Genomic DNA, 22,966 nt, shown 5'->3' with positions numbered 1-22,966 from the left:
TTGTAAACTTTTCAAATGAGGATTTTATTTTTACTTGAAACATGTTTTCCTGTATTATCACCAAGCATTTACTAAAGAAAACTGTAACTATAGAGAGTCAAGTTACAATTACAGGTACAAAAATGATTTTAAATGATAATTCAGATTTCGTTAATTCTGAAGAACTTCTAACTCGAATGCAAAACGAAAACATAGATACAATAAGGCTTGAAGGGTCATCGATAACTGATTTTCCAGCCTTTATTGGTATTCAAATGGTAAAATCATTTGAATGTGATATAACTTGCGATATTCCAGAGTATTACTTTAGTCATAATCAAAATATCAAAACAGTTATCATCGGAAATAATGTAGAAAATATCAAAAAAGAGGCATTTTCGTATTCTACACTTGAATCTATTGAAATTTCAAGTTCAACTAAGATTGGAGAGAATGCTTTTGCATATTGCACTAATTTGAAAGTTTCTAATATTCATCAATTAGGAAATGGAGTTAGTATACATATCATGGGTACTGAGGCACTGCGCGTCTCCTTACCCCTGATATGTGAATTTGACACTTTACGAAACCGTTAACGTATATTTTACAACACAACGACAACACTAACTTAACCTTAAATATTTACAAAGCCACCAACCACTTCACCTCACTAATGTTTTCACAAACGACTTCACTACTGTAAAAATAAACGTTCTCACTTACAAAAGTATTGCAGCGCTTCCCATTGCTGTGCTTCACATAACAGCTCATAATCTTCTGACTCACTTTCTTCTTCATATAGGTCAAAATCACTGTCATAGTTTATACCTGTAAGTTTTGACAAAGCTAATGAAACACGTTTACCGTTTGTATCGTATGCTTGTATAAACTTTCCATTATGCTTGTAGTCATAAACGCTCAAACTAACTTTACCCTTTCTCCCTCGTATCTGATAGAATGTATTTTCACGAGGAACGAAGAACAAATTCTTGAACTCATGACCGTTGTAGTTTGTTATCTCAATAGTTTTCGTCATTTATATAAAAATAAACTTAAAAATAAAATAAAAAATAAACTTAAAAATTAATGATATCACCACTCCCACACGTATGAAAACATAGCGCAAAAATAAATTTAGGTGAAGCGGTGAGATCTCACCTCTTTTTTCACCTGTTTTTTCACCCTATTGAATTCATTACTTTATAACTCTCTTCCTTTCTCCAACTCTTCTAACTTCTTCCTAAGTTCAGCAATGTTGTCCTCATGAAGTTTAATCTTCCTTAATATACCTTCTCTATCTAATGGTTGCTTTATCTTTCTAAACTGAACTCTACCATCCTTCATAGTATGAATGTAAAAACCTTCCGGAATAGTTCCTGATTTAATGTATTCTACCAAAAACTTTTGTTTCATTGCTTCAGTGACTTTAGTCGTCATTTCAATCAAATAAAAATTTTAATATTAAATAAAAATAACGTTATTTTTTCAGTAAGGAAACGCAGGAGTTTTACGATTTATTTGAGGAGTAGGTTTTGGTTTAAATGTTGGAGTCGGTTTAGGAGTTGACTTTTGAACAGGAGTTTGTACTTCCATAGGTTCAGGAGTCATTGAAGGTTTTGCTTGTGAAGGTGTCGGAGTTTGTTTAACTTCAGCTACTTCAGTATTATTTACAACATTTGCTTTATTTCTTTTCAACATCATTACTGCTCCTGCTGTAGCTAGCAAACCTAGTGGGAGACCATATCTTATATAAGGACTTGACCAAATGCTATTTTTGGCAGGAGCTGGTGGAACACCTAACCTTGGTGAAACTGCTCTTTGCCATTGTGCAGCTCGTAAGAAATATTCAATAGGTGCTCCATAATCGTTTGGTAAAGTTTGTTTCATAGATGGTGAAGGTTCACGAGAGCTTGATGAAGAACTCATTTATAAGCTTTAAAAATAAACGTTCATCCTTTATTCCTCACTGTCGTCCGTAGCTAAGTTATAGTCATCTAATCTTATTATGGGGATTCCATTAGCACGCACCTGAATGGCAAAGCAACAATCCCTCATAAATCCAATAAGTGGCTTTGGTACATTTTCAGTTGCTAGTTCAATAGGTCCTTTAACAGACAATTTGTATGTTATTGGAGCAGTAGATGTTTGACCTTGCTGGAAGCAAAAGTCCACTTCTGTTGGAAAACCACATAAGAAATGTGTGTTGTCATAACTATCCCATTTATGTTCCACACTACCATCATCCACCAATGACCTCATAACATCTTCATTAAATCCTATCATATCATTGTTTGTATTGCAAGCGTTCGCAACCATTTCATAAAATACAGGTCCATATGATTTTTCGGGTTCTGCAGGCATATTTCCATAAGCTCCCATGGAAAGCTGAAGATATTTAAACTTAGGGTTCTCAAAATTAACATAATAGTTGTCTTTCTTTCTAAATAGTGCCCAAATACTTTTAACATTAATAGGCGTATAAGCTGCTGTAAATGTTGCACTTGAACTATCTGTATTCTTTGAGAATGAACCGTCCATAGGAATCCAATCCATAACTTTAACAGGAAAACATAAAGCCTCGTTTGTATAATGTTCTACAAGTTCTGTATAAATGTTAGGGTCTAAAGAGAATGACTTTGGATGAATGAAACATTCATTAAAATCCATCTTTGTTCGAAATAGTTGCTGGGTTACAGTTGTAATAGTAACTGTTCCACTAGCTTCTACTGCCTTCGTTATCATAGTGAATGGTTCATTCCATGGAACAAATTTATTTGTCGGTGGATTTGAATCTGAAGCAAATGCAACTTTAAGAGTTGGATTGAAAGCAATGATATCATTTACAGATATAGATGTGCATTGTAAGGCGTCGCTACTGAACTTTACTTTAAGCTGAATGTTTCCTGCAAAAGCTGGAATAAATCGAATAGCTTCTAATGGAAGGAATCTTCTAACAGGAATTCTTAAACGAAGCTTAAAATCAAATGATTTTCCTGCTGTAATTGGACCACTAACAATTTGTCCTGTTCTGCATGTTCCCGAATGACTCCATACATCTTCATGTCGAGTCTTTGAGAAAACATCTACTTTCTTTATTTGTTCGGTAGTTTGTGAGTTTGAAGTTATATATGCTTCTTCTCTTGCGTTGTCTTGAGAATATACGATACGACCATTTGCAAGGATTTGATATCCAGCAACTGCATAGAAAGCGTCATCGAAACCAATCCAAAATCCTGGTGGGTTTGTTTTATTGGAACCTGAACCAATTTCTTTATCTACAATAAATTGACCTTCCATTTTATACGTAATGAATGTATTGTAAAGGTCCAACATATTTTCACCAGGAGGTGAGAGATTGAATGTTACCCATGTGTTATCTTTAGCAGTTCCAGGTTGTGATGGAATCTTTGCGTCAGAATATTTTCTATTAGTGTCACCAATTTGAACTGCATTGTCTATGATATCGAAATATGAGCGAATCTGATGAATATGCTCTGCTGGAGTAAATTCGTTTAACTGTTCGTTCTGCATGTATTTACTTCGGATAAAAATATCTATTTACTTCATTATTCTCACTCTTCTTCTTGGCATTCGTGGTGGAAGTTGTTTCTTGACATTTTCAATGAACTGTACATTCTCTTTTGTCTCAACTTCTTTCACTGGCGGGTCAGGGTTCTTTGACTCGGTTTTTTTTCAATGAAATTCACAAACTTTGCAATAAGCTCTTGGTTCGTTATTGAAAGTACATCTGGCTTCTTTTCTTCTTGTTCTATTGACTTTTCAGTTTGAATAGAAGGCTTAACATGGGCTTCACCCTTGCCATACACCTTAATGTTGTCGCTTTCTGCATTCGCTAATGGAACCTTTCTTTTTCTTACGTATATTTTACCATCTTTACTCTGACTTACGTAATAGAAAGGATGTTGTATTCCTCTGGCGTCATTTAATATAATAGACTCTCGCTCTGATTTTGACAAGCTCATTTTACATCGGTTAAAGTTTTAATTTTGTTTTTTATCTGCAGTCAAATGACTCAGACAAGCCCTACGGACAAGACCCAAGGGGTCATAGATGTTGAAGCATTGAAGAAAGAAATTCGTGAGCAAATTTTATCCGAACTGAAGGAACAAAAACAAGAACAAAAGCCAGAGAGACCAAAGAGAAAACTTAGTGAAAAACAACTTGCTGCATTAGCTGCTGGAAGACAAAAGAACCCACGTTTGCTGGCGAAGAAAGCTAGAGAAGAAGCTGAAGCAAAAGCTAAAGAAGCTGAAGCAAAGAAAGAGTAAATGGTTTATTTTTATCCGAATTAAATGTATAGACAAATACCTTTATCTGTTGCGTTCAGTAGTGAAAACCCTGACGTCAAAATAAAGGGGAACAGAGTAACGTTTAAGTTTCCAACAGACTGGATTGTGAACATAAATGAAGAGAAGTACATTGGCATAACATCTATGTATATAACACGTGCTTTCAGAAAGGTTGACTTTATACTTCAAGTCGAGATAGAAAATGACGAACAGTCTTTAAGCGCCCAAAACATTCACATATACAAATACTTTAAAGACGATACAACATTGTTGCAATGTATGATTTCATTTAATGAGATGTTCGAGAAAAAGTTCAACATTGAAGTACAAACTTTACAACCTTTACGTGAGTTTCTTGCACAACTGAAGGAAGAAGGTAGTCGGCCACAACTTATAGACTTTCATTATGAATTTATATGAAAATGAAGATGGAACTCATGACTGTCAATTCATTGTATTCTCACCATTCAATGAAGTCGCTAAAGAGAAAGAAAATCCATTACGTATAAGATTTCAAATCTCTGAACCAAATGATGACTTCAAAAATGTTTTCAATTATTATGCAATGCTTCCGAGGAAAAATGAATTTTCAAAGATTGTAACACCTGGCATTTGGGATAGAAAGCAAGCTATATTATATTCAAACTTAAGTAAGGGAGTTGAAAATGAGTTCATTGGTCATACAAGAACTTCACCACTGCCAAATCCTAAGTATTACAAGCTTACTGGCTTCAATCGTGAGTTTTGGATAGACATGTTCTCCACTCATGACCATAAAGCACCTGTTTTGCTACCTCCAGACCATAAGGACTGTCTCTACATTGAAGCACAACTCTTAAACTCTACCATCGCAGTATTGTAAATGACCTCATGGGCTTCGCCCTTGCCGCTAGCGGCTTATTTTTATCACGAATGACCTCATTGCTGACAAAAATAAATGACCTCAGAACTTCAACTTACGAATAAAGCTTGTTTTAGTCTGAATAGAAAAGTTAAACTTCTCTTCAAATGCAGGTGTAGCAGACTTACATAAGTCGAATGCAATCTCTTGACCGTCATAAAGTGCTTTATATAACTTCATAACACTGAACTCAGAGTCTTTGTCAAATTTTCCTTGCGGAACCATTAAACCTTTATCTTCATCATAGAAACACTGAACAGAGTCAGGAAACATTTCATTAGCGGTTAAAGCAATAACATCTTGCTTCACGCCTTTCATTCTGCAGTGAAATGCAACTTCATTTAAATCATTCGTGAGTAAGTCTATGTAAGTCTTCTTTCCACAAAATATTGACTTGTATGCTAAACTTTGTTTTCCAGGTGTGATTTCTGCAAAGTCGCTATGAAATTGACCAAGGTTTTTACCAATGAGAACTCTTCCATAACGTTTCTCAAACTCTTCAGCTAAACGAGGGATATCTTCATTGTAGAGATGCATACTGTCGGTATCGCTATAAAAGATGTCCATTCCTAAGTCCTCAGCAGTACAGAATACTTCACACATTATTCTCTTCGACATAGACAGAATGTTAACACCAAGTGGACAGAAGTTAAAGTGTCTGCAAATACTTTTCGTTAGCTTGAAAATAGTTTTATCTGAACCATCCAAACCTTCGAACTTCACTATATGGTTGTAGTTTCTGATGGTATATCTTATAGCATCTTTGTCATTTACTATGGTTATTTTTGACTCAATAGGAGATAGAATAGTTTTGCCATAAATACTGTTCAGAATGAGCTTTATATTTTCTTGCAAAGGATTTCCTTCTTTCTTATACTTTAACCTTAACTCAAACAACTTCTTTACTTCATCTCTTATTCTAATATCTCTGTTTCCATCGTAATAGTATCCTTGCAACACTTCACATTTGACACCTTGATATTTTATGAGGTCTTGTAATGTTATATGGTCAACATACATTAAACAGCAAGTGTTTGAACTTCTGGGAACATTAAGTTCTGGATTTAGTTCAGGGTCACAAACTATTAAAGGAAAGTGTCTATGTATTCCAATCTCTGTTATCTTAATGAGAACAAAGAAGCCAGACATAAACTTTTCACCAATGGGTTCCTTTTGGTCGTCATCAAATAAATGTCTCATGAGATACTCTGTGCTTAACATTTCTTTCTTCATAACCTTTGGAATACCTTCTAAAGTATAAAGTCTTGCTATAGCGGATGGATATAATGAAACAGCGTCGAAATCAGCAATGAGTTTCTTTTCGCTCTTTTGTTTAATGTTATCTGACAACATACATCTTCCACCTTGAATGCATCTCGAAATAAATTCTCTTGGTTTATTTGAGAGGTCATATAAATTTCCATTCGGGAAGTACACTCTGTTCTCAAACAATTTGTTAGCAATAGAACAAATACTAACGTAGTCATAAACGTTTAAATCAAATTCTTTCAATATGTCATTGCGGAACTTAACAAAACCTTCTCTTAAAATTCTTACATCTTGTTTGCAATAAATGAGCTATATTTTCTAAATCGAAGTGGTTCTCATCTATTCTGCAACCTTTGATGGAATCTATGTTCTTCATGAACGTATCTGCATCCTTGACAAACTTACATGCTTCAGAAATGACACCAGTTCTGTTGTCATTTGCTAACAAAACACTGCTGTAGTAGTTGTATGGAAATACTTCTTTCGGTCCTGTTTGTAAGTTAAACATAGCAGGAAATAGTTTAAGCTTCTTATTTATAAACACTGTAAGAGTCTTTTATAATAATTGCCCTTCCTTTATATAAGCCAGTTATTTGCATTGTTCGTGAACCTTTAATGATGGGAGTTCCTTTCACTTCTGTCATGTGTCTTAAGATGAAGTTTATATCATAACTGAGGTTATGGAAATATATTAAACTCTTGTCAGGAAGTCGCTCCAAAAATTCTGTTGCACAGTTCTGACCCCAAATGCTTTCACTCACTGAACCATCTTCATTGTCGTAACATATGTTAAAAGCTTTATGAAAGCCATCGGTACTACACTCAAAGTCAGCAAAGAAAACGTGCTCAGGAATGAACTTGCACTTATTTTTATTTACTTCTTTTGACTCTGCTTTCTTCTTCAGTTGTACACAACTACTTTGGAGCATATGTCAAATCTTTAAATGGTGCAAGGTTCTGTTTATATAAGTCAGTCGTATATGTGAAAAGTTCTCCATAAGAAATAGGTTCGAAATATTTGCACTCCCACAATGTTTTCATAACATCCCATAGCGGTGTTGTTCTATCATAACGAATTACATATTTATCTTCTCTCTTTGTATAAATCTTCATTTGTTTCTCAATGTTCATTCCACCACAAGCTTTGAGAATTTCTATATAGTTGCGAATGAAATATGTTGTCATTGGTAATCTTTCGTTTAGCATGTAGTGGTCTTCAACAAGAAGTAAGTCAATAGTTCTAACAGTTTCACATTCTTTTGGTATGTATCTCTTTATTTCATTATGTCTTGAGTCATTGAAATAACCAATGGTAACATTAAATGCTATACCTGTTGCGTCAGAAATTTCTTGTACTTTACTTTGAGGAAAGTCTCTAACACGAATGACTTCTCTCATGTGGTCAATAGTCTCTCCATCTACTCCAGCCTGAATGCAAGCATAACGAAACAATTGTCTTCTGTCATAAGTGTTGCAGTTCTTTTGTTCAGTTCATTGAAGATTTGGTAGCGTTCAAGATTTATAGGTAATGTGCAAAGATACTTCCAGAACTGACCGCTTCTCTTCTTATAAAACTTCTTTTCACCATTATCTTTCCAAAAGCTTTCTATAAGTGCTGGGTTTCCTGTTTGCTTAAGAGCTTCCAAAATGGCTTTCTGGTCATTTGTCAGTGTGCTTTCATCTCTATATGGTCTCTTTTTTGGTTTGCCTTTCTTTACATCTGACATCGTTAAGCCTTCATATTCTGTTAAATCATACATCTTTATTTCGGTAAGATTCTTTATGTTTGTCAAGAAGAAGTCATAGTGCATTTCAACAATACCTGCAGCATTTGCTTCTATCTCTGATATAAAGTTCTCCTTCAAGAGCTGATGTAGTAATGTTCCAATATTATTGAGGTTTAACGTAGAACATTCATACTTTCCACCAAGTTTATAACATACCATCCATCTCTGTTGTGAGTTTATTTTAATCTTCTCTAAGAGTCTCATGAAAACCTTACCGAAATGTTTGTGTAAGTAGTCTCTGTTTGGTTCATCTAAAGCTTCGATGTTAAAGTCAATGAGTCTATTGCCTGACTTCACATTTCTCTTCCTATTCTCTTCATCTTTCTTTAACCATCTCTCACCTTCTTTTGGTTTGTCGTCAATGGAACGAATGACATCGTTAGCTTTGCGAACTTGTTCTATAGCGCTCTTAAACATCTCTCTTCTCTGTTGTTTCAGTGTGTCGTCTCTTCTTCTTGTTTCACCAACGTTCGCATTTGTTATGTCAAACATCTCTTGACGAACATCATGCGAAAGAGCTTTACGAGTATGACCAATGTTTGCATTTGTTATGTCAAACATCTCTTGACGAACATCATGCGAAAGAGCTTTACGAGTATGACCAATGTTTGCATTTGTTATGTCAAACATCTCTTGACGAACATCATGCGAAAGAGCTTTACGAGTATGACCAATGTTTGCATTTGTTATGTCAAACATTTCTCTTCTTACTTCATGAGGTACTGAACGTCTATGATATAAGTCAATAGCAACGTCATTTAAAGGAAATGTTTTGTTATTAATGTGATCATGAATTCTATCATAACTTATTGCACCATTATAGTCTTTAATGAAGTCAGCGAGTGCTTTTTTGTTTGTTGCGTAATGCTTTGCAAACATCTATATTAGCTTCTGTAAGAAGTTGTTTTATTTCCGAGTGTTCTAACTTAGACAACTTCCGATACATCTTTAGTAGGAAATAAAAAAAATATTTTTGAAAAAATTAGATTAGATTTTTTTTAAGTTATTTTTCAAAATAATTTAATATTTTTATTTTAATGAACACATGCAAGATTGCAAGTTCTTTTCATACAATGCTCTCGCTACTGCCATCAAGAATGAGTTCAATAATGCTTCAAATGTTAATGTTATCTTTAACAAGAGTTTTTGTGAAAGAATCTAAGTTTGGTCAGTATGTCAGACCAAGCTATCGTCATTGACCGCAAACGTTATACTTCACAAGAGTTAGCAGTAGTTTTGAAACAAAAGAGTTTCTTCGTGAATGTCAAAGATACTCATTATACTGTCATAAAGAACTCTAACATTGACTTCTTCAGTATTGCTATGAATCTTTCCGAACAGAAAGAATATAAGAAGGGTGAAACAAATGTGAAATATTATCCTTCATCTCTGAAGACAATAACGAACAAAGATGTTATACAGAAATTCTTACCAAAGGTTGAAGAAGCTTCAATTGACATTGACGAAGGAAGTGAAATGGTTGAAGAAATTGACCCTGAAGCTATTTAAGCAAAAATATATTTTTGGTTAGTCTTCATATGGATATTTTACAACAATTCCCCAATGTATAAACTTTTCATACGCTTTTTCATAAGCTTTATATACCTTCAGAAATTTTGCATAATCTTTAGAAGCATTTAGATATTGTTTAAATGCTTTGTATGTCTTCATAAATTTTGCATAATCTTTTACATGCTGTTCGTTCTCCTCTTCTGTCATGAGTTCCGAATATTCTAAATTCATGTTCTTTCATATGAGATAAAATTTTATAAAAAAAATAAAATTAGCTTAGATTTTCATTCTTCCTCTTTGAAGTTATCGAAATACTCTGTTATTTTTTCTTTCAGTAGCGGTAAGTCTTCTTTGAAGGTAAGAATTGTACAACCTTTAATATTATAGTGTGTTTGAGGTAACGTATCTTGAACTATTTGTTTCACATCTTCATTTGGGGTCATTGAAATCGGTAAGTTTTCGCGATAGAACCAATTTCTGTCAGATTTGTAAATCTTAGCAAGGTCGTAAAAGCTCTTGTTGTTTCTTCTAACTAAATGCAACATAACCATATCTCTGTCTTCTTCATTTTCCATCTCTTCAGTATAAATCATATACTTATAGTTCTTTTCCTTTCCTTTTGGTACCGAACGTGGTATTCTTTTCTGTATGCTTTTGTCTTTGGATTCAAGCTTGTTCTCTAGCTCTTCACGTTCTTGTCTATGAATTTCGTCAAGAAGTCTGTAAACATGCCATGCATAACGAGGAGAAGCCCACATTGCAACAGCATTTACAAGAAGTCTATGTACATACCAACCTCTTAAATTTATTGGCAAATTTTTACGATTTTCATGTGTTTTATGCAAGGCCGATAAAAGTCGGTCTAGAGAAATTTCACTGTTTTCATGAGTTTTAGGCGACCCCGAAGGAAGTCGGTCTCGCTGTTCTTCACTGTTTTCAGAAAAAAGTCGGTCTCGCTGTGCTTCACTCAAAAGTTCTTGTGTGCTTTGGTTTTTGAACCAGTCGTCTGCGTGTTTAGTGTCTGGAGCAAAACATGCTGTCAAAATACTTTGCATTTGGTACATATCGTCTTTGACCGAACGAATGAGACGGAGTTGTTTGTTAAACTGTATGTACTCATATTCTTCATTTATGGCTTCATGAACGATAGCAGTTGTTGTGTTCTCTGATGTTGTCATTACTGTCTTTACATACAAAATAAAAAAATAAATAAAAATAAAATTAGCGTTATTTTTTCTGAGATAAACACTATTTCTTCACAACATTAAATTTTATCCTGTATGAAATGACTTTAAAAAGATTATTGACTGACTTCGAATACTATCTCATTGACGCACTGATAGACCCTCAAAACTGTGTTGAAAGTTCTTTAAGCTTTAAGATTGAAGGTACGACGCATTTTGTCTTCACTTACGTATTGAAAGAATATGACCGTTATCATAACGAAGTGAATCAAACACTAATAAAATTTGTAGATAAAAAATTGGTTAACAATGAATATTTTAAACGTGAAGACCCAAACACTGCTGGAGATGATGAAGAATACAGACAAGCTATTGAAAAAAATAACGCAAGATTAGATGCAATAGAAAAGAATTTTAATGAATGTCTTACAAACACGTATGAATATCTTATGCGGTGGGAAGCTAGATGGAAATAAATTTACGTCAAATATGCAATTTATAAAATCTTATGTCGACAGGCTACGTAGCACAGTGGTCTAAGGTGGTGTTATGGAGGGGTCAGAGTCTGTGGTTCGAACCGCGACAGCGCCGTATTTTCTTATTTTCTTTGTTTGTCTTGTTTGTCGTGAATAAAAAGTGTCATAAAAGTGCTCTATCTTCCACGGGAATAAATAAAAAATTTACTTTATTTCTTCTTTATTTCTTTGTTCCCGTGGAAGAAGGGTTTTGCTGTTTTTTCTCAGCCGAAATCAATGATTTTTTCATTTTTGGAATCCTTAGCGAATGAGGAATCTTTTCTCTCGTGGAAGCTTTGAACAAAAATATAATTTAGGTGAAGAGGTGAGATCTCACCTGTTTTTTCACCTCTTTTTCACCCCTTGAACTTTTTATAACATTCGGTCATAACTTCATCAATTTCATTTAAATCACGATTTAAAAACTCATTGACTTCATCTTCAACCGTGTCATCTTGTAATAAGAATATTTTCTTTAGTTTCATGTCAACATCCCGAACAGCACAAAGGATAAAATCATATTCATTTCTTCCGTTAAACATACTTTTTCTTTCTCGTTCATCGTTAAATAAATTATTGAAAATATAAACAGCGGTGTAAAAGTTATGTACTGTGTTAAATGTTGAAGCTTCACCTATTTTAGATTTTAGGATTCTTTTAGTAAGTAAATTGTTATCGTTCTTTCTCTTTTCCTTATCGTTCATGTCGAATCTGTCGAACCACATATCCTGTATTTCATCGAATTTACGAACTATAGAATTCGTCATTTCCCTGGTTAATGAGGGGTAATCATTATTAATTTTTTCATATAATTTGTCCATATGATTTTCATCGACGTTTCCGGAAAGCATTTAATTAAAGCAAAAATAATGTTTAGGTGAAGAGGTGAGATCTCACCTGTTTTTTCACCTCTTTTTCACCCCAGTTTTTTTTCACAAGCGTTTTACATGAATTGTACGATGTATATTTGAAATCCTAAACAATTTCGTAGCTTCTATTTCTTCTGTCAGTATGTCAAAAGTTTTAACAATACCGAAGGTTTCTTTATACTTCTTCTTGACGTCAGATAGAAGGAAATCTTCTGCTGTTGGATAGTTTTTGTTCAGAAATTCTAACATGTTCATTTTATCTTCTACTGGCTTTTCTGCTTCTTTCTTTAAGTCTGCATAGTCGTTTCTCATTCTTTCTATCTCTTTGACTGAGTAGTTATATTTCCTAATTGCTGCCTTACATTTTGAACATTGCGGGTTCATTTTTGCGTTATACATTGAAATAAAACCAGCTAAAACAACTAAGGCGTCAATTGCTCTCTTCATCTCAAACATAGCGGGTCTTATTTGTTCGTTCCATACTTTGCCTCTTCTATCTTTATCTCTTATTTCCCAAACACATTTTGCAACTAATGAAACAAAGTTATCGTAAGTCTTAAACTCCTCAGATTTATATATGTCAGAAATGTTTTTATATACCATGTCGCAATCTTTGTCCATAACCTTATGGTTGCAATGAAAACCAAGGAATTCATAGTTTACCTTTCGTATGAACTTCTTTATTTCTACTGAGTCAGTTGGTTTCACTTCAATTTCGTCGAATTCAGGAATAGTGAGTTTTTGTTGTTGGATTTCAGGCAATTTGGGTAAATGGTCAATAATGTCCTGCATTTCATAAAGATATTCTTCATTTTCTTCATCTTTCGCACTACAGTCTAAATTACTTGTTAAAAGTTCTTGCTTTATCTTCTGGATTTTTGTTTCAAAAGTATATGAAGAAGGAATGAAGTTTTTCATCTCTACTAACATTGACGTAGGATTCATGACTAACGAGTTTGGTGCTGTTGTTGTGGACAGAGTCCCGCCGTTCGCGGCTTGAATTGTTGTTGTGCCGATTGTTGAAATCATATCTTTTATACAAAATAAAAAAATAAAAAAAATAAAACTAACTTTATTTTTTATTTCGGGAAAATTCATGAAAATTCAAGAGACCCAAAGGGTCTGAGCCGCTATGCGGCGAGGGTGAAAAAAGAGGTGAAAAAACAGGTGAGATCTCACCTCTTCACCTAAACATTATTTTTGGTCTTTTGTGAAAATTCATGAAAATTCACGGGGTGAAAAAAGAGGTGAAAAAACAGGTGAGATCTCACCTCTTCACCTAAATTATATTTTTGTCTGATTTACATCTAATGAAAAAGTTTAGAAGAATTTTCTTATTCTTTCTGGCATATTTTTGTCTTTCCAGTACTCCCGCTCTAATGGTCCCAGATGTGTTGGCTTCGACTCTCTCAAGTTCTTAGATGGTATAACATCTTCAACGCCTCCTTCATATCTTACTTTATAAGTGTCATCGTTTGTGTTATAGCCAAGTATTTTAATAACCACTCCTCGCTTTGCTTCGTCAATGGTTTCAGCAAGTTTGCCATTACTACTTTCGACTAATTTATGTCGAGGATAAAACGCAATAGAGTCGTCGGCAGCTTTTATAAGATATCCATTACCTTGCGTAGAGTCTACGATATAATAATTTCGACTTAACCTTAAACGTTTCTTTGTCAACGGTTTGTCGTCAAGAACTACACGAACTTTTGTTCCAGGAATGAGGGTAAATTGTGTTGAATTTCTGATATTTTGTGTTTGGCTTCGTTTCTTTTGTATATACTTTTCTTCTTGTTGTTGTGTCATTGAATTTGGTGTATGTCCTGTTGTAGAATGTGTTGAGGAATTATATACTTCGAGAAAATGTTTCATTGTTTCTTCGGTAAAGTCTCGCTCTTGGTTTAAATCTCTGAGAGTCCTTATGAAGCGGTTTATGATGCCGAGTATGTTATGGTTATGGTCTTCAGTAGTGTAGTGAGTTATGTTATGCTTAATGAGAAATTCTGTGATTTCATTGCTGAGGTATGCACTGTCTTGGTCTGATGTTAAAGTACTTGGGTTATGTTCTGCTACAAACTTTTGTAAAACTCTTAACACTTCACGAGTTCCTTTATTTTTCATTGGATATGCATATGCTTTACGAGTGTTAACATTTATGAAGATGAGGAATGGTTTATGTCCTCCTTTTCTGCTTTGAATGAGAGTGTCAAATTGGTATGCGTCAGGAGTGTTGGAGTAAATTGGTAAAAAGTAGTCGTAAGGGTTTATTTTTGTTTGATGTACAACATTTTTGTCAAAGAACCTTTTCACTTCAGCTCTGTTAGTAAATCCCCGACTCTTTGCAGCTTCATTGAACTTCTTAAATGACCTCCATGGATGTTGTTCGAATACTTCTTTCAAGCTCATTTATGTAAAGTTAAAGAGTTTAACCAACTCGTATCCAAGCGTGCATTGTTATATAAGGAGGCATATAATCTTTTCCATTACCTGCTGGGTCTGTAATACCAGCTACAACATGTGTATGATTTCCTGCGGTTCCACAGAAAATACCTGTGCTTGAATCTACTGGGTCAGTTGAAATATCATATCTATGCATTCCCTGTCTATCCGAACCCGCTGCAAGATTTGTATAACCTCTTTTTGTTATTGAATGTGAATGGTTTCCTTCCACAGATGTTCTTCCACTGAACCTATGCATATGTGAAGAAGGTTTTCAATACCTATTTTCTTTGAACCTCCCATCTTCATTGACTGCGTATTAGTGTAGAATGGAAAACTGTCAACTATTTCATACCATCTACCACCAAATAAAGTGTTTGGATTTATTGGATTCATAGACGTATAAACAGCTCCTATAGGATATATTAAATCATATATGCTCATAACTCTATAAACATATTCTAAAGAACTTATGTCATTAAATACCATTTGGAATGTATCTCCCGGATGAAATGTTGCATTTGTTCCACTTTTATAATGTAATGTTAGTTCAATAGAATTATCCAAGAAAAATTCAAAAGTATCTGGTTGAAGACCTCTAACAAATTCAAATGGAGTTGCTGGTTCACCATTTATAATTTCTGTTGTAAATGTCATTGTATCTGGTTTCGAAAATTTCTTTGTTAGTTCTGCATCCACATAAGTTTTATCTGCTTTCTTATCTAACATTGTTGGTAGTTCATGTGCTTCAAAGTTTCTGGCATGACTTTCAATGTTCCTGCAACTCTTATCTAAACTGTTAAGAGTATCTTTTACGCTTGTACTTGGATTTTCTAATGGTGCACTTGAACCAAGGTCAAAGTTCAATATTATGTCGTCTGCTCTAACAGTAGTGAAGGATTTATGTGTATGGTTCTTGTCAGCTTTACTGTCTAATGTAGCTTGAAGTTCATTTATATCGGAGATGTTGTGTTTATGAGATTTCAAAACTTTGTTCGTTGCTTCGAGTTCAACTTTGTCAGCTTTACTTTTAATAGCATCTTCAAACGTTATTTTTGCCTTAACTCTCAAAGTAAATCTTGGTTCAACTAATACACCGTTAACATTGAAAGTAGAGGCATAAATTTCACCGGTATAACCAAATGCTTCTGGTGCTTTAGCTACATCATACTGTACAGTACAGCTTATGTCATAACCTTTAGCACGAATGTATTTATATCTTCTTTCATTAACATTTTTTGTCTTCGCTTCATCACTTCGTGTTAAATATCCATGGTAGTCCGTTATAATCTGTTCGTCTGAAGTTATATAATGAACATGGTTCTTGTCCGCTTTACTATTTAATGTAGCTTGAAGTTCATTTATATCGGAGATATTGTGTTTATGAGATTTCAAAACTTTGTTCATTGCGTCAAGTTCATTTTTGTCCGCTTTACTATTTAATGTAGCTTGAAGTTCATTTATATCGGAGATATTGTGTTTATGTTCTTTATCTGCTTTTTCGGCTAATTTCTCTTCTATCTCATTTATTTCAAGTTCATGCCTACCACCACCTCCCGAAGAAGTATTTTTCTTCAGCTCTTGAAGAACGTCCACTTCACCATCTTTGGTGTCAATAATGAGACTTTGTGTTAAAACCTTTCCTGTCTTAATGGATGTTTGTAAAACTTCTTCTTCACCGTGTTCGGGGTCATGGTCGTCATCATATCTTGTGAAATCAGAGATGTTGTCATACATTAAACATATCTGTCTCAAAAGTTCTGCTATTTGAAACTGGAACGAAAGATATACAGAACTTTCATCATCTCCTAAAGTCAAGTCTGCTTTCTTAAGTATTTCTTGAATGTATGCAATGAGAACAGAGTACCTTGGAAAATATTCGAACAATATTTCATTAGCTGTTGGTTTTGGTGGTTCTTCTGGAGTTTCTGTTGTTTCAGTTCCTTCTGTAGGTTCTGTTGGAGTTTCTGCATCTCTTGACTTCAATGCTCTTGCTCTCAAAGACCTAAATGTTAGAGCACCGGGTTTTACAAAGGACTTTATAAATGCTTTAATAGTTCCTGGTAAGTTATTGTTAGCATTAAGTAAGTTCCTTATGCTTCCATCATGTACGTCCATAGCACTATGTAAAAAATCTATACTTTTCTTGTAGTCAGCAATAGACTGACTGTGATTTTTTAAAGATTTGTCAATACCTTTAAGCCAATCTTCATGCATGTCTGATACTGAGCCAAGAATATCATTTGCTTCCTTTAGTGTATTTTGTGCTTGTCGTAAAGTATCCAATCCCGTACGTGCATTGTTTGCTATACGTCTTACAGTATCTATTTGACTCCTTGTTTCTTGCATCCAACCAGATAAAGTTTTAATAGTATCCGAACCATTTGAAATGAAGTTCAAAGCATTTTTAACGTCATTTAAAGCTTCTTCACCAAGTACTGCCCATATCTTTCCGATTTGGTATTGAAGAACTCCATATGAAGCAGCTGTTAAACCAGTATTTATAAGGTCCCATATCCATGATTTAGCAGTTTTTCCATCCTTTCCATCCTTTCCATCCAAACCGTTTTCGCCTTGAGGTCCTTGTATTCCTTGTATTCCTTGTATTCCTTGTATTCCTTGTGGTCCTTGAGGTCCGGTGTCACCCTTCTCTCCTTTCAGTTCATCTTTATGTTCGTTATAATATTCTAATGTCATAAGGTGTACATCATTACTGCTACCAGCAACGCCAAGAATTTGTTTCTCATTCATGACTAAATTCTTTAGGCATTTAATGTTGTCGTCAAATCGAAAGCTCTTTAACAATTCAATGAGAACATTTAATACTTTCACTAATGAGGCATCTACTGTAGAATTTATATATTGCACCGTTCCATCATTTATGATAGGAACCTTGCTTGTTGTAATGAATGGGTCATAAGTGTTAAAAGTATCGAAATCAATGACTTTTTTAGTTTTTCCATCGTCAATGACTAAATCATTGCCTTCAATGGTTAAAGTTGAGTTTTCGTTTACTAGTTCATGTGCTCTTCTTGCTTCATTTGTTTCATACGCATATGCAGCAATAGTCATATTTTAATGAGAATAAAATGTTGTTCTATTTGCAAAGTACAGACCCAAACGAATATGGAACAGTAAAGCTTCAAACAAACTTAGGTCTTCAGAATGAAGCACTTGCTTTCAGAGTTGTTGACTTCAATACTATCGCAACTTTTGTCATAACAGATGAAACAGATTTCATAGAGTTTGAAATAGATGACAAAAGAAGTTTTATAACATTTCCTAACAGAGCAGAGTATAGAATAGATAAAATTGCTGGAGTCATAGGTACTCTCATAAATGAAGAAACTATTGACAACATAGATGTCGAACTCTCTTCTGAGGGAACATTGAAGTTCAGTAGCAAGAAAGAGTTCAAGATAACACGAATGAGTCATAGAGTTCAACTTCTTTTGGGTGCATACCATATGACATTTCCTTTGAAAAGTGTTGACAAAACGATTGAGATGAAATCTGTTCCATACGTATGTTATGGTAATTGTTTATACATTGAGTCAAAAATAGCTAATGTCACAGGCATTTCAGGAGTTAATAGTAAAGGTTCAGTAGAATATAAATCTTCTGTTATGCAGTCAATTCAATGTTCATTCCAAACGTTCCTGTCATAGCAACTCATTTAGGTAAATGGATTCGCATTAGTCCTCATAATTTGAAAGACATGCAATTCAGACTTGTTGACTTTCAAGGAGAGCCTGTAGAACTGAAGGCACCAGTGCGAATGACTGTTGAAGTTGACTTTTTAGAAAATATTAAATGCAACAGCTTACAAGAGAACTCAGAGCTAAAAATATAAAGTATGAATGTTATGTATTAGGTCATGAACTTTGGTTGTTGCTGTTTGATGAAACAAATGAGTTAGTTATGTCAGTCAAGAGAACAGAAAAAGGCGTCAAAGGCGCCGAGCGCAAAGCGCTATATTGTGTTAGTGAAAACTGCACCAAGTCAATAAGATTAGGTTTGCATTATGAAGATGAGTTCGATACTGTTGAAGAAGTTTTGGATAGATATTACAAATTGCTTTAATTTACTAAAACATATTTCAAGCAAAGTTTATATTCTGTTGAAAGTTTTGTATATTCATTCGAATATTTATACTTAAACTCAACTCCTGTAGTTCCTGGTGTTTCAATGATGCGGATGTTACCTATTTTCATGAATGGTGGCGTTTGACCACAGCATTCGATTTCAGGGTCGAGATAGTCAATGACACATTGCTTCCCTGTTATTCGTGATATAACATTTTCAAGGTCCTCCTTTGTTAGAATTATTTGGTTCTTACTTATAAGATTTATCAAAAGCTTCTTATCGTCTTTGAGTAAAATTGTTTGGTATAACTGAAGAAGGTAATGGTCTACGTTATCTGAAGGATTTGTTTGAACATTTATGTAAGGATTGTCGTTGGCTTCTCTTGAAAGAATTTGGTCCAGTGGTGGATACTCTAACTTAACATCTGATGTAGCGTTAGCGTTTGAAGCTGTGTTTAAATTCACGGATTTCAGCTCTGGTTCTGGTTCTTTCAAACACTCTGAACTATAGTTCTTTATGACAATATTGTTTGTCGTTCGTGAGTCAACATTTGATGTTGGTTCAATTGGAACATTAACGGCACCAGCTAAGATGGATTTGCTTCTCATTTCATATAGAATAAAAACCTTTTATATGTATGAAATGAACAATATACTCGACAAGGGTTTGAATGTAAAGCTAACGAATGAAAATATTGTTGAATTCACTGAGACAGGAGCTGTGTATAAAGATGTAGAACTACTGAACAAAAGAGCTAAGGGAAGAAGCAGGAACATGAACAAAGGGTGGAAGCCTATAAAAATTTATGTCAATGATGGCTCAGGAGGTTCAAACATAAAGTATGCAGAAAGTTATAGAGTTTATGCTCTCAAGGGAGAGAAGCCTTCATTTAAGAACAGCTATTCTAACACATATCCTCAAAAGCTAACGGATGGAGAAGTGGATGATATGAATGACAGCAAAAATATTAACAGAAATGGCGACAGAGATGCATGGAATTTGTTTACCATCAGTCAATTGAAGGTTAAACTTTAAAACAATGTTGGTCGTTCCCATGGAATATTTTTGACTTTAATGGTATTAGTCATGATATGAATCTCAAGGTATGAACGAGGAGAGATGAGAGACTTATATGCTTCCCAAATTTCTTCAAAAGGTAATGTTATACCTGACTGTTTCCAAATGAGTTCAATATCATAGCGTGAGAAACCTTGAAAGATAACGAAGTCAGTTATGAGACGTTTTATGTTTAAAGCTAAAAACCTCCATGTTTGCATAAGTATTGCTACAGTTAAATGGTAATGTCTGACTTTAGTAATGATATTAGCTAATGGTGAGTCTGGTTTTGACACTAAACCTTTACCAGCGAAGTCGTCGCAAACGAGCAGAGTGTTTGAAGGATATTTTTTGAAGGGGTATTTTGAAAGTTTTGATAGAATGTAGTTTGTCAGTCGTTTCATATCGTAAACTCCTGAGTACTGACGTAAGTGGTGTTTGTCAATAATTCTTTCCATCTCCTCAGAAGTCTTTTGCATTCCTGACTGTATAAATTCAACGATGGCATAATATTTCCTCTTACGTCGAATGTAACGTTGAAGAAATTCAATGAGTTCACTGTCTGGAACTTTAACGACAGAGGCTTGAACTTTTGACATAAATGTTTTCGCTGTTGAATCCATAGAGTCTGAAGTTGCTGATATAATGATTTGGTCATAGTAAGAGTCGTTTCCTAAACGCTCTGTTATGAGTATATGACGAATTAAATTAAATGTCTTACCTGAACCCATCTTTCCACAATAGAAATAAACGCCATTTGAACAGAACTCATAGTCCTTACTGAAAGGAAGAATGAGAGAAGAGTTAAGTTTGTCTGTAGTTTCATTCATGTCTTCATCTACGTCATGTATTAAATGCTTCATTTTATCTCCATTAAAAATGCAAGTCAGAAATATTCAGAACATAGCACCGAGTCTAACTGACAAGAGTATAAAGATATACTATGAACACGTTATGATGAAACCAACCAAAATTCAAGAAAGTCAGTATACTTATGAATATCCAAGGCACTGGGTAGAGTATGTAGGAGGTGAGAAAGCTATTGAAATCAGACAGGTTCGAAGTATTCCAGCAGGAAGAACAATATTATTGAAGAACTTTAATGTTTTGAGATATAATGATGAAACAAAGAAGCAAGATAGTTTTCCTGTTGCTGTGTATGTGAACCTAGACACAGGAGATGACATGAAAGTTTTTAACACAAAGCTTCAAACGGTAGTGAGAGAACAACTGACTGCGGAAGGACATCCATTACCTTCAGAAGTTACCATAGCATATAATTTTGAAACAAACTCAATAGATTTTAAAGTCATCTCTGCAAAGAAGTCAGGATTTACATTTAATGAAGCAGATGTATATTCGAATGAAAACTTCAAAGCTATTGCATGGTTAGATAATGACGATTGCTTTAAGAAAATATTTAAATACAGTGACTCAACGATGTCAATAGATGACCTTCGTGGAATGTTACCATCGACGTTTACAGTTGAAGGCTCAGCAGGATTGCTTACAAAATTGTCAATTGGTGGTATTTGGTCTCGTGAGAACATTGTTATAAAATCCAGTATAAGTGAATTTGCTGAAGAATCTATATTATGTCTTTCAAACTACATGTATTCGCCGCCAAAGCATTATAGTATAACAAACTTTGTCAGTAAGTTTAACATAAGACTTGTCGAACCTTCTTCAATGAAAGATGTTGTGCTACCTAAAGATGGAAAGGATGGACTCATTATTGAAATGATTTTAATAGCATATTAAATGAGCTTGTTCTTGAAGGTCATTCATGATGAAATAACTGTTGTAGAAGATGTTAGCAATTGTTCAGATATTTTGAAGCGTATAGATGAGATAAGAAATAAGTTAGATAGACCGCAAAGCGGTGAGGGCGAAGCCTGTGAGAACGCTTATGTTTCATTGACTTTCTCCAGTAACGAGAACTTTTATGAGATAATATTGAAGAGAGATGATTTTAATATGGTGTAAATGGTAGCTTGGGCAGCTTTAGGCGCAATGGGAACAAAAGCATTAGCATTTGGAGCAAAAGCACTTGGAGCTTATGACGCAGTAAATAAAATGAGTGGAGGAAGGGTTTCGAAGACATTAGATGCAAATAAAGGGAAGATTGGAGGCTGGGTTGCAAAGAAGTTAAGATTAAATAAAATAGGGCTCATAAATAAAGCATCCAATTTGGTTGCGACTGAGTCAGAAAATGCTTTAGGAAAGGACGATGAGTTTGCAAAACACGCAAAAGACTTTAATGACTAGATGAAAGGTGAAACAATGCATTTAAATAGAGTCGATGGAACTCTTCCTCCATCAGTAGTTCTTCCGTATGGTCCCTATGGAATGTATGGAAACCCTTACGAAAGACCATTTAACCCATTGACTGGTGGAAGTAACTGGTATCATTACGGCCGAAGAAGAAAGACAGTCAAGTTGGAGACAGACGTGAAGAAAGCAACTAAAAAGAAACCAAGGAAGAGAGTTATAAAGTAATGAATTCAATAGGGTGAAAAAACAGGTGAAAAAAGAGGTGAGATCTCACCGCTTCACCTAAATTTATTTTTGCGCTATGTTTTCATACGTGTGGGAGTGGTGATATCATTAATTTTTAAGTTTATTTTTTATTTTATTTTTAAGTTTATTTTTATATAAATGACGAAAACTATTGAGATAACAAACTACAACGGTCATGAGTTCAAGAATTTGTTCTTCGTTCCTCGTGAAAATACATTCTATCAGATACGAGGGAGAAAGGGTAAAGTTAGTTTGAGCGTTTATGACTACAAGCATAATGGAAAGTTTATACAAGCATACGATACAAACGGTAAACGTGTTTCATTAGCTTTGTCAAAACTTACAGGTATAAACTATGACAGTGATTTTGACCTATATGAAGAAGAAAGTGAGTCAGAAGATTATGAGCTGTTATGTGAAGCACAGCAATGGGAAGCGCTGCAATACTTTTGTAAGTGAGAACGTTTATTTTTACAGTAGTGAAGTCGTTTGTGAAAACATTAGTGAGGTGAAGTGGTTGGTGGCTTTGTAAATATTTA

At 34.4% G+C, this 22,966-nt stretch overlaps 12 protein-coding genes and 3 pseudogenes across 15 annotated transcripts, besides 2 other annotated features; 2 read left to right on the top strand and 13 right to left on the bottom strand.

Moving 5' to 3' along the window:
• Positions 1-490: 490 nt before the first annotated feature.
• Positions 491-22,966: part of a mobile genetic element that runs on past the window's edge.
• TVAGG3_1041440 (uncharacterized protein) lies at positions 1,465-1,905 on the bottom strand (the record flags this gene model as incomplete). The annotated part of the gene is made up of 1 exon (XM_001328723.1): positions 1,465-1,905. The coding sequence occupies one exon, from the start codon at positions 1,903-1,905 to the stop codon at positions 1,465-1,467; it is 441 nt and encodes a 146-aa protein (XP_001328758.1).
• Positions 1,936-2,532, bottom strand: TVAGG3_1041430 (uncharacterized protein; the record flags this gene model as incomplete). The annotated part of the gene is made up of 1 exon (XM_051255519.1): positions 1,936-2,532. The coding sequence occupies one exon, from the start codon at positions 2,530-2,532 to the stop codon at positions 1,936-1,938; it is 597 nt and encodes a 198-aa protein (XP_051081093.1).
• On the bottom strand, positions 3,036-3,510 carry TVAGG3_1041420 (uncharacterized protein; the record flags this gene model as incomplete). Its single annotated transcript, XM_051255518.1, has 1 exon — positions 3,036-3,510. A coding segment is annotated over one exon (475 nt), but the record flags the coding sequence as incomplete, so codon positions are not given.
• TVAGG3_1041410 (uncharacterized protein) lies at positions 4,008-4,268 on the top strand (the record flags this gene model as incomplete). Its single annotated transcript, XM_051255517.1, has 1 exon — positions 4,008-4,268. The coding sequence occupies one exon, from the start codon at positions 4,008-4,010 to the stop codon at positions 4,266-4,268; it is 261 nt and encodes an 86-aa protein (XP_051081091.1).
• TVAGG3_1041400 (organellar and viral DNA polymerase type B) lies at positions 5,233-5,808 on the bottom strand (the record flags this gene model as incomplete). The annotated part of the gene is made up of 1 exon (XM_051255516.1): positions 5,233-5,808. One exon carries the CDS (start codon positions 5,806-5,808, stop codon positions 5,233-5,235), a length of 576 nt encoding a protein of 191 aa, XP_051081090.1.
• TVAGG3_1041390 lies at positions 6,420-7,103 on the bottom strand (annotated as a pseudogene). Its single transcript has one exon. A coding segment is annotated over exon 1 (684 nt).
• Positions 8,035-9,192, bottom strand: TVAGG3_1041380 (annotated as a pseudogene). The gene has a single exon. A coding segment is annotated over exon 1 (1,158 nt).
• TVAGG3_1041370 (KilA, N-terminal/APSES-type HTH, DNA-binding family) lies at positions 10,043-10,936 on the bottom strand (the record flags this gene model as incomplete). The annotated part of the gene is made up of 1 exon (XM_051255515.1): positions 10,043-10,936. One exon carries the CDS (start codon positions 10,934-10,936, stop codon positions 10,043-10,045), a length of 894 nt encoding a protein of 297 aa, XP_051081089.1.
• On the bottom strand, positions 12,390-12,947 carry TVAGG3_1041360 (organellar and viral DNA polymerase type B; the record flags this gene model as incomplete). Its single annotated transcript, XM_051255514.1, has 1 exon — positions 12,390-12,947. The coding sequence occupies one exon, from the start codon at positions 12,945-12,947 to the stop codon at positions 12,390-12,392; it is 558 nt and encodes a 185-aa protein (XP_051081088.1).
• Positions 13,039-13,355, bottom strand: TVAGG3_1041350 (organellar and viral DNA polymerase type B; the record flags this gene model as incomplete). The annotated part of the gene is made up of 1 exon (XM_051255513.1): positions 13,039-13,355. A coding segment is annotated over one exon (317 nt), but the record flags the coding sequence as incomplete, so codon positions are not given.
• TVAGG3_1041340 (integrase core domain containing protein family) lies at positions 13,647-14,132 on the bottom strand (the record flags this gene model as incomplete). Its single annotated transcript, XM_051255512.1, has 1 exon — positions 13,647-14,132. One exon carries the CDS (start codon positions 14,130-14,132, stop codon positions 13,647-13,649), a length of 486 nt encoding a protein of 161 aa, XP_051081086.1.
• Positions 14,752-17,837, bottom strand: TVAGG3_1041330 (annotated as a pseudogene). Its single transcript has one exon. A coding segment is annotated over exon 1 (3,086 nt).
• TVAGG3_1041320 (uncharacterized protein) lies at positions 18,845-19,459 on the bottom strand (the record flags this gene model as incomplete). Its single annotated transcript, XM_051255511.1, has 1 exon — positions 18,845-19,459. One exon carries the CDS (start codon positions 19,457-19,459, stop codon positions 18,845-18,847), a length of 615 nt encoding a protein of 204 aa, XP_051081085.1.
• On the bottom strand, positions 19,883-20,737 carry TVAGG3_1041310 (protein of unknown function, DUF4106 family; the record flags this gene model as incomplete). The annotated part of the gene is made up of 1 exon (XM_051255510.1): positions 19,883-20,737. One exon carries the CDS (start codon positions 20,735-20,737, stop codon positions 19,883-19,885), a length of 855 nt encoding a protein of 284 aa, XP_051081084.1.
• TVAGG3_1041300 (uncharacterized protein) lies at positions 20,862-21,458 on the top strand (the record flags this gene model as incomplete). Its single annotated transcript, XM_051255509.1, has 1 exon — positions 20,862-21,458. A coding segment is annotated over one exon (597 nt), but the record flags the coding sequence as incomplete, so codon positions are not given.
• Positions 22,385-22,966: part of a terminal%2Cinverted (terminal inverted repeat of Maverick-1B transposon ID:TVAGG3_1041290) that runs on past the window's edge.

The sequence above is a fragment of the Trichomonas vaginalis genome, chromosome I, assembly GCF_026262505.1.
Source record: "Trichomonas vaginalis G3 chromosome I, whole genome shotgun sequence".
Taxonomy (NCBI): Eukaryota; Parabasalia; order Trichomonadida; family Trichomonadidae; genus Trichomonas; species Trichomonas vaginalis.
Note: the sequence above shows the minus strand (reverse complement) of the source record. Positions and strands in the feature narration are given on the sequence as shown.